At 45.1% G+C, this 10,491-nt stretch overlaps 1 protein-coding gene across 1 annotated transcript; it reads right to left on the bottom strand.

The window, feature by feature from the left end:
• Positions 1-7,681: 7,681 nt before the first annotated feature.
• On the bottom strand, positions 7,682-10,147 carry LOC131044331 (DNA damage-repair/toleration protein DRT100). Its single transcript, XM_057977633.2, has one exon. It carries the CDS (start codon positions 9,679-9,681, stop codon positions 7,858-7,860), a length of 1,824 nt encoding a protein of 607 aa, XP_057833616.2. The 5' UTR covers positions 9,682-10,147; the 3' UTR covers positions 7,682-7,857.
• Positions 10,148-10,491: the final 344 nt, after the last annotated feature.

The raw sequence follows: 10,491 nt of genomic DNA, 5'->3' as shown, positions 1-10,491 counted from the left end.
TGTATTGATAGAAACCACTAGGAAGCGGTTGGGGGACTTTTCCCTAACGTTGGAGGAGATTGGCGATGGGAGTACGGTAGAGCCATACACGCCATTTAGAGGTGACGGGACCAGGAGAGAAAAGGAGACTGAGACCAAGAACAAAGAAGTGGGAGATACCGGTGCGGCCGAAGGTGTCGGGAGGACACAAGGGCACGGTAGTAGAAGCAATCTGTTCGGTTCAGGCTTACCAGACCTAGGTAGCTAGAGTAGCCTGGTGGGACCCAACATACCAAATTTTGGAGGATGAATTTTTGGAGGGCCAGTTTCTAGAGGGTCGATTTCTGGAGGGTAGAGTGAGACAAAGCCAAGGAGCATAATGGCAAACAAGCAGAAGTTGCCTAAATTCATTGGAGACGAGAAGGAAGATCATGTACGACATTGTTGTACATGTGAGACGATCCGGTCAGCCAATGCAGTGACCGACAAAGATGAATGGGTGGTGCAGTTTCCTGCCACCCTACGCGGGGTAGCCATCGACTAGTACTCCGATACATACAAGATGAAGGTAGGTACTTGGGACGAGTTAAAGAAAGCCTTCGAGACAGAGTTTCGACTCCTTTGGGATGACAATGAGATCGTCGTCAAAATATTTTGCACAAAGCAGGGGAAAAACGAGACAGTACGAGTATATAGCTGGCGACTCAAAGAATTGCTCGGAAAGATGGATAACCAACCCGCTAACGGATTGACAAAGCGGTGGTTCGTGGAAGGACTAAGATCCTCCCTCAGGAAGAAGATGAAGATTGTCCCTCCCACCTCATACAAGGACGCATACAACCGACCCATGGACCTTGAGAGCGAAGGCAAGACCTCGAAGAAGAAGGATAAATCATCGGGTGACAATGGTTCCTCTAAGAGCAGCAGCGATGAGGACTCAAGCAAGAAAGTTCACGCTCTACAGAAGGACATGCATAGAATGATGAGGGAATTCAAAGCAATGAAGGGGAGCAACAGTAAGAACGAAGGGGACTTGTGGTGCGCAAATTGCAACGAGGAAGGCCACACTAAGGGTGTGTGCCCGAAGAAAGCTTTCTGTGACATTTGTCAAGTACTGGGACACTCCACCAAGGATTGCTCGTACAATATGAAAACGAGAAGCATCCAAGTGCTTCTAACTCAAGAGCAACCTTCCACAGCCGCTACAGCTGCTAACCCACAGCAATCGGCCAATACCACAACATCTTCCGACGGGTATAGATACAATAGATGAGGACGAAAAAATAACAACAATAGCAACCGCCGAGTGCAGTATGATGCAAAAGGCCACCCGATGATATAGTGTCGAGCCTGTAATGAAAGGGGACACTATGCATGCGATTGTCCCAAGGGAGACACCCCTCAGCATATGTGTCGATGGTGCGGGCCAGGAGATCACGAGGACGAGAGTTGCCCGAAGTCTGGAATAAATTTTTTAACAATTGAAAAGTCCAATGAAAGGGAGACGCTCGCCATCACTAGAGCACAAACGAAGAAGGCTACTTATCCTGATCCCCATATAGACAAGGAACGAGTACGGGCAGCCAAGGCCGATATTGAGTAGCAAATGAGGAAGGAGCCCCGATAAACCCCGACAAGTACATCTGATGAATCAGAACAGAACATCCATCGACAAGTGTTGCAAACTAAGGTACCCATCAAACTCCAGGACCTCCTCAACACCATGCCCAGATTAAGAGAAGCCATCACTAATGCCATAGAAGTACCGATCCGCATAGCAACACTTCGCACAGAGGTGCCGGTCAGTCCCTCAGTTGACCCCATATTGTTGGCCGTGAACAGCGGGAGACACCTGAGAGTGGTGGAAATGGGGATATTGGGTACGATCCTCACCAACACCATCATAGACGGAAGGTCCAGGGTGAATGTACTTCCCGAGGAGACTTGGCGGAAATTGGGCAAGCCAACACTATGGCAGCCGACCTTCAACCTGGTGGGAGCCGACCAGGACGATATCAAACACATCATGACACTCATGGCTCAACAGGTGACGATCGGCACTCAACCCTTCGTTCTCGACTTTGTGGTGATTGCCTTGAAGAAACGAGGCTATGACGCAATCCTTGGAAGAGGCTTGCTGATTAAAGCCAAAGTAAATCACAACTAGAAGTGGAACATGCTGTCCATGGAGAATGGGGGCCGGAAATTTATCGTCGACCTCCAGACACAAATGGTGAGTGAAGAAATGGCCTCTTCTTCAGATTCAGACTCTGATAGGGATTTCCGGGTGGATGAGAACAAAAAGGAGCCGAACGACGAAGGTGTCCAGGAATAGAAGACTGCTCTGAGGATGAGGTAGGCTCGTTGAATGGGCTATTCCATTGGTAGATGGAGGACTATGAAGTCTTCCATCCTGCGTGCCATATGCTGCAAATTGAAGAGGAGCCAGGCGAGAAAGATGAGTTCTCGCCAAAATATAGGGAGTATAAGGAGGGAGACGCCAGAGTGAATGACGTCCCGGCATACGAGTTTGCAAAGGACAAACCGATGCGGTACGGAGACCCCACCCTGAAGGAGACGAACCTAGGGGATGTTGCGACCCCTCATAATATCTGGGTGGGAGATGATTGGAATCCCATGCTAAAGGCGGTAGCCTTCAAACTTTTTATGGAATACAAGGACGTGTTCGCTTGGACCTACAAAGATCTGAAAGGAGTCCCGCCGGAACTATGTGTCCATTGAGTACCATTGGTCCTTGGAGCCCAGCCGGTACGGAAGAGACCGAACTGCATGAATAAAAACTATGCGGGTAAGGTGAACGAAGAAATTGAATGGATGTTGGAGGCCAACATCATATTTCGAGTAGAGACAAGTGAGTGGGTCTCGCCAATCATGATCTCGCTAAAGGAGGCCAACCAAATCCGCATCTGTGTGGATTTTAGGTGCCTCAACATCGTCACCATCAAGGATCCGTTCCCTATACCTTTCATAGACAGCATCCTGGAGGAGGTGGTTGGCCATGAAATGTACTCATTTCTGGATGGCTTCTCGGGATACAATCAAATTCCGCTAGCTGAGGAGAAGTTAAAGACCACCTTTGTGGTACTCATTTTTAGACGGCTTCTCGGGATACAATCAAATTCCGCTAGCTAAGGAGGAGAAGTTAAAGACAATCCCGAGAAGCCGTCCAGAAATGAGTACATTTCATGGCCAGCCACCTCCTCTAGGATGTTGTTTGTGAAAGGTATAGGGAACGGATCCTTGATGGTGATGGCGTTGAGGCACCTAAAATCCACGCAGATGCAGATTTGGTTGGCCTACTTCAACAAGATCACGATCGGCAAGACCCACTCACTTGTCTCTACCCGAAATATTATGTCGGCCTCCAGCATCCGTTCGATTTCTTTGTTCACCTTAGCCGCATAGTTTTTATTCATGCGGTACGGCCTCTTCCGTACCGGCTGGGCTCCAAGGACCAACGGTATCCAATGGACACACAATTCCGACGGGACTCCTTTCAGATCTTTGTAGGTCCAAGCGAACACGTCATTGTATTCCATAAAATTTTTGAGGGCAGCATCCAATCGTCTCCCACCTAGATATTTCGAGGGGTCGCAGCATCCCCTAGGTTCGTCTCCTTTAGGGTGGGGTCTTTGTACCGCATCAGTTTGTCCTTTGCAAACTCGTATGTCGGGACGTCATTCACTCTGGCGTCTCCCTCCTTATACTCCCTATATTCTGGCAGAAACTCATCTTTCTTGCCTGGCTCCTCTTCAATTTGCAGCATATGGCACGTAGGATGGAAAACTTCATAGTCCTCTATCTGCCAGTGGAATAGCCCATTCGACAAGCCTACCTCATCCTCAGAGCAGTCTTCTAATTCCAGGACACCTTCGTCGTTCGGCTCCTTTTTGCTTTCATCCACCCTGGAATCCCCATCGGAGTTTGAATTTGAAGAAGAGGCCATTTCTTCAATCACCATCTGTGTCTGGAGGTCGATGATAAATTTCCGGCTCCCATTCTCCATGGACAGCGTGTTCCACTTCTAGTTGTAATTTACTTTGGCTTTAATCAGCTAGCCTCTTCCAAGGATTGCGTCATAGCCTCGTTTCTTCAAGGGAATCACCACAAAGTCGAGAACGAAGGGCTGAGTGTCGATCGTCACCTGTTGATCCATGAGTGTCCCGATGGGTTTGATATCTTGTTGGTCAACTCCCACCAGGTTGAAGGTCGGCGACCATAGTGTTGGCTTGCCCAATTTCCCCCAAGTCTCCTCGGGAAGTACATTCACCTCAAACCCTCCGTCTATGATGGTGTCGGTGAGGATCGTACCCAATATCCCCGTTTCCACCACTGTCGGGTGTCTCCTACTGTTCACGGCCAACATGGGGTTAGCCGAGGGGCTGACCGACACCTCTGTGTGAAGTGTTGTTGTGCGAATGGCACTTCTATGGCATTAGTGATGGCTTATCTTAATCTAGGCATGGTGTTGAGGAGGTAGTGGAGTTTGATGGGTACCTCGATCGGCAACACTTGTCGAAGGATATTTTGTTCGGATTCATCAGATGTACTTGTTGGTGTTTCTCAGGGCTCCTTCCTCATTTCCTGCTCAATATCGGCCTTGGCTGCCCGTGTACTCGTTCCTTGTCTGTACGGGGGTCAAGATAACTAGCCTTCTTTGTTTGTGCTCTAGTGATGGTGAGTGTCTCCCTTTCATTGGACTTTTCAATAGTTAACAAATTTCTTCCAGACTTCGGGCAAACTCCCATCCTTGTGATATCCTGGCCCGCACCACCAGCACATATGCTAAGGGGTGTCTCCCTTGGGACAATCGCGTGCATAGTGTCCCCATTCATTACAGGCTCAACAATGTATCATCGAGCGGCCTTTTGTATCATATTGCACTCGACGGTTGCTATTGTTGTTATTTTTTCCTCCTCGTCTATTGTATCTATACCTGCTAGAAGATGCTGTGGTATTGGCCGATTGTTGTGGGTTAGCAGTTGTCGTGGCCGTGGAAGGTTGCTCCTGAGTCAGAAGCACTTGGGCACTTCTTGTTTTCATATTGTACGGGCACTCCTTGGTGGAGTGTCCCAGTACTTGACAAATGTCACGGGCAGCTTTCTTCTGGCACGTACCCTTAGTGTGGCCTTCCCCCATGCAATCTGCGCACCACAAGTCCCCTTCGTTCTATTGCTGCTCCCCTTCATTGCTTTGAATTCCCTCATCATTCTATGCATGTCCTTCTGTAGAGCGTGAATCCTTCTTCTTCTGGTCTTGCCTTCGCTCTCGAGGTCCATGGCTCAGTTGTATGCATCCTCGTACGAGGTGGGAGTGACAATCTTCATCTTCTTCCTGAGGGAGGATCTTAGTCCTTCCACGAACCACCGCTTTTTCAATCCGTTAGCAGGTTGGTTATCCATCTTTCCGAGCAATTCTTTGAGTTGCCGGCTATATGCTCGTACTGTCTCGTTCTTCCCTTGCTTTGTGCACAAGATTTTGGCAATGATCTCATTGTCGTCCCGAAGGATTCAAAACTCCATCTCGAAGGCTTTCTTTAACTCGTCCCAAGTACTTACTGTCATCTTGTTTGTATCGGAGTACCAGTGGATGGCTACCCGGCGTAGGGTGGCGGGAAACTACACCACCCATTCATCTTTGTCGGTCACTACATTGGCCGACCGAATTGTCTCACATGTATGACAATGTCGTACAGGATCTTCCTTCCCGTCTCCAGTGAATTTAGGCAACTGTTGCTTGTTTGCCATTATGCTCCTTGGCTTTGGCCCACTCTGCCCTCCAGAACTCGACCGTCCAGAAATTGGCCCTCTAGAAATTGTTCCTCCAGAAACTGGTCCTCCGAAATTGGGTACGTTGGGTCCCACCAGGTTACTCTGGCTACCAGGGTCTGGGTAGCCTGTACCGAATAGATTGCTTCTACTGCTGTGCCCTTGTGTCCTCCTGACACCTTCGGCTACACCGGTATCTCCCACTTCTCTGTTCTCGGTCTCAGTCTCCTTTTCTCTCTTGGTCTCGTCACCTCTAAATAGCATGTACGGCTCTACCGTACTCTCGTCGCCAATCTCCTCCAACGTGAGGGAAAGGTCCCCCAACCGCTTCCTAGTGGTTTCTATCAATACAGAAACTTGGCCTTCGCTAGTGGAGCCATCATTGCCATTCCCTCCACTTCCTTCCTTAGCAATTTTCTTTAGTCGTCTCTTTCGTTCGACTTGTTGCTCCAACCTTAGTGCCCTCACTGCTGCCTCGTGCCTGTCTTCCTCTTGTCCCTTCGGTATACGATTTTTGTCTTTGTTCAGCGTCACGAGCATCAATTCCTACGTTTCGTCGAGTGGAAGGTTCGTCGGCGGCTTCGTCACGTTCCTCCTCCTCCCGTTGACTCATCTCTTCAAATTGTTGTAAAATTTGTTGCCGACAGTTCTCACGTTAGGTTTCCTCTCAGCAAGTTTGTAGGGCAAGAAATGCTTGTGCCAACAGGCTAGGCAAGTTATTCATCAACCAATTCGCCGCCGGACTTATGCCAAGGGCACTCCACATGGCGCTCTCAGGGACGTCCTCCTCCGTGGCTTCCCTTCGTACATAAGTTTCAATTGATGCTTGTAAGATGCAGGTGAAGTCCCTTGTCAGTGCCCTCTCGCCTTCGAACAACTCCTCTGGTTCTTCCTCGGGATTGCTACTTGTCCCCTTGCTCAATGGTTGTCTCATTATCGTCGTGCCATGTAGTATACTCCCGTCGTTCCCAGGTTTAACTTGGCAATGGCGCCAGATGTTTTGCCCCTGAGGGTTGTGTGCGCATTCAATGCATAATAGTACAGAGATATAGGAAATGTAACAGTACACAAAGATGCAAGTGAAAAGAACTCATGTGTCTGTATTCATTGATTCCAAAATTCCAGTACATTCAAAACATATTTTCCTTAAGCAATATCCACAACCTAAAATAGAGACCCAAGTACATATATGTAGGTGTCGGTACAGGTTGCCCGGTGCCAACTGCCGGCAACCGTCAGGTAACCACCGACCCCTAACACACTTAACATTCTAATTACGACATGACATAGTTACCCGACAACATATTCTAAGCTGTCTGAGTTTAAAATATGATAATAACAGTTAAGATTTTAGCAGACAAGAGGTTGTGTTCTTTTTTCATTGTGAGGAGGCAAAGTGAGTTGGAAAAAGGAAGGGGTGGATCGAATGACTGATTTTCCCTAGAATCAATTTCTTAAAATGCCAGTTGAATGGGATAAGCTCTCGTGGTAAAGCATAAGGGATTTCATAAATTGCAGTAGGCATGATAATTGTTGAATTTTAGTAGAATATCACATCTGATGAGATCAGATACTTAGAAAAGACACTAGCCAATTTTAATATAAAAATGTTTACCTTGACTTTGCCAGATTGTACAAGTTTTATTCCTAAAATATATTTGACAATGTTCATAGCAATTCTTATAGATCGAGAAAATAAGATCGTATGATATCTAACCATATTGGAATCTCTAAAAGAGCTATTTTTTGGTGCCTTCTTTTTCAAATCATATTTTTTGAATCTCAAGGTTTTAAACTATTAACCATTATTTATTTTCTTGTGTATATGATATTTGTATGATTTATGTTCATTTTACTCAATGGAAAATAAATAGACATGAAAACTTACAAGAATCATGACATAAAACCAATGTATGCTCAGGATGACAATGGATTTGAATAGGCAACAATCACATGCATATTGAGGATTGCAACAGATTTGATCAGGTCACTAATCATGGTTAGAAAGAAATATCTCAGAATTATATCCAAACACTGTTCTGCTGAGGCCTGAGCAAGATCCAATGCAAGAAATCTGACTAGATGCTGATTAATGATGACTGCAAACTGGAAGAGGAGATCCACAGAGGCACTGATTATGAGAATATGCAGAAGCTGGGAATGAATTCAATGGCTTCTTGTCTGGAATTTTCCCACACAAATGATTGTAACTTACATTGAATTCTTTCAAATTCTTCAGCTGCAGCACATCCTCTGGAATCATTCCTTTCAGTCTGTTTACAGACAGGTCCAAAACTTCCAGGCTCTTCAGCTTTGTAATCGACGAAGGGATGTTTCCACCTAGTTGATTATTTGAGAGTTTTACATATTGCAGTGCTGTCAACTCTGAAAATATATCACTCAAATTGCCAGTGATTCTGTTATCAGAGAGATCGAGTGCTGTATAATGTTCAGGACCACGAGGCTTCCAGTCATTAAGTCTTATAGAAATACCACAGCTAGCCAACCGAAGATTTGCAAAGCTTGTACCTACAATCCATTTAGGGATTGTAGAAAGCTGCAGATTATTGTAAGATAAATCAAGGTAATCTAGGCTATTGTTGTATAGCTCTGGAAGAGGCCCAGATAATCTATTTCTAGCAAGATTAAGACCAAACAAATTATATAAAATTGGGAGCTTTGGAATTGGACCTTTGAGGTTATTGTTTGACAGATCAAGATATTGCAAATATGGCATTTGGCCCAATGAATTAGGGATATGACCTGTAAGTTTATTGTTTGACATGGAAAGAATCTCAATCCGTGAGGATTGTCCGAAGGAAGCAGGGATCACACCTGTGAGCTTATTGTAAGATAATGTAAGAGAGAGTAGCCTGGACATGGTACCGAAAGAGGGTGGGATAGTGCCTGTTAGGCTGTTGTTGAATAGACTAAAGGCCATAAAGGAGGAAGAAATTGAGAAAGGAGGGATATTACCTGTGAGCCTATTTCTGGACAGGTCAAGGTCATAAACGTTAATCATCTCAACAAAGGATTCTGGAATGTAGCCCTGCAATTGGTTATTATCTAGTTTCAATTTATTCAAGCTGGAATTTAGCAAAGCCATTGATGATGGTATCTCTCCCTGCAAGCGATTGTTACTGGCTTGTAACGAAGCAAGAAAGGAAAGATTGCCCAAAGAGGAAGGAATAGTACCTGACAGAAAATTGTTTGATATGTCTAAAGAGCTGATAGAAGCGAGGCCTGATATTGAGTCTGGTATTGAGCCTGAGAGAAGATTGTTGTCAAGCTCCATCCATTGCAATTTGCTTAAACTTCCAATGCTGGCAGGAATTGATCCTGAGAGACGATTTCCATGCAATGACAGGCCCGCTAATTCACTCAAATTGCCAATGTTTTTAGGAATATAGCCTGTCAGCAGGTTTCCTTCGAGGATGAGAAATTGTAGATGGGAGAGCAAGGTAATGGAGGAGGGAATGGAGCCTGTAAGTTTGTTGTTGGCTAGAGTAAGGTGGGTGAGGAATGAAAGGTGGGAAATTGAGGATGGAATAGATCCACTAATATTCTTCATATTGTAAATAATGAGCTGTTGGAGGAAAGGGAGGCTGAATATGGAATGGGACATGGTGCCACTCAGGTACACACTGTTATTGTTGTTGTCTTCAGATAAAATGAGATGAACCACTCGCCCAGTCTTGTTTTGGCAGGTGACACCATTCCAGTTGCAACAATTTGTGTCGCCATTCCATGAGCTTAGAATTCCGGCGGGGTCTTTGGCAATGGCAGCCTTGAATTGGAGGAGTGCATCCCTATCTTCTTCTGCACAATTCACAACAGCATTTGTCCTGTGGCACTTTGACAATAAAGATGTAAAGAGAAAAAGAGCCACGAGCAAAGTTATTTTCTTCTCCATATTCTCACTCACAAATAAGGTGAACAAATATTTTTAAGATATCAAACTACTCTGGAGTATGAAAAGCTCTCAGAGTGCCCATGCTTTTGGTGCGTGTTAGCATGAGGCATTTTTGTTGCAGGAGGGCAACTTGCTTTGCAAACAATGCATGCTGGTTCGGTAAAATGTTAAAAACCTACAAAATTTGAACTTAGTCCAAGCACATTTCGTTGACTGGAATATATTGGAAACGACTGAACGTGGAAAATCACTCAGAGTAGCTCACATTAATTGAATTAAAAATCAATTCAAATCATGAAAACAATCTACAAGGCAAAAAGAAGTTACTTCCTGTTAAACGTGGCCAACTAATGATAATATTTTTTAGTGCTCTTCCTTTTAGTTCCACTTCCAATATCAGAATCCAGTCCAAAAGAGAAACCACTATAATAAATCTACAGATTTTATTTTGCAAGTGGGTCATTCACCATCCTTCCATTACTCTTTTTTTTCCAATTGGTGCACGGAATTCAAAGTTCTATATATATATACACACCACAAGTGACATTTAACAAAGGGAGACAATAAACAATGTGCACGAGAGAAATATAGGGAGACATTAAACAATGTCCACGAAGCAAAGACGAACCCTTATGTGTTTTATCCTAGGTTCCACAAAAGAAAAATTAGGGTAATGCTTATACTATATATAAATATGTATCAAATGTCTCGGGCCTAAATTGATGGCTGTAAAGCCGTAGTTGGGCATTTTTCCTGTAAATACAAATAAAATTCTACCTAGCTTGAATTATTTGTTCAAGTGCCTCGAGG

This window comes from Cryptomeria japonica, chromosome 6 (assembly GCF_030272615.1).
Source record: "Cryptomeria japonica chromosome 6, Sugi_1.0, whole genome shotgun sequence".
NCBI lineage: Eukaryota > Viridiplantae > Streptophyta > Pinopsida > Cupressales > Cupressaceae > Cryptomeria > Cryptomeria japonica.
The sequence above is the reverse complement of the archived record's forward strand: the minus strand, read 5'-3'. Positions and strand labels throughout refer to the sequence as shown.

Coding starts and splice junctions, on each gene's coding strand:
- LOC131044331 (XM_057977633.2), bottom strand. CDS start 9,681: ATGGAGAAGAAAATAACTTTGCTCGTGGCTCTTTTTCTCTTTACATCT.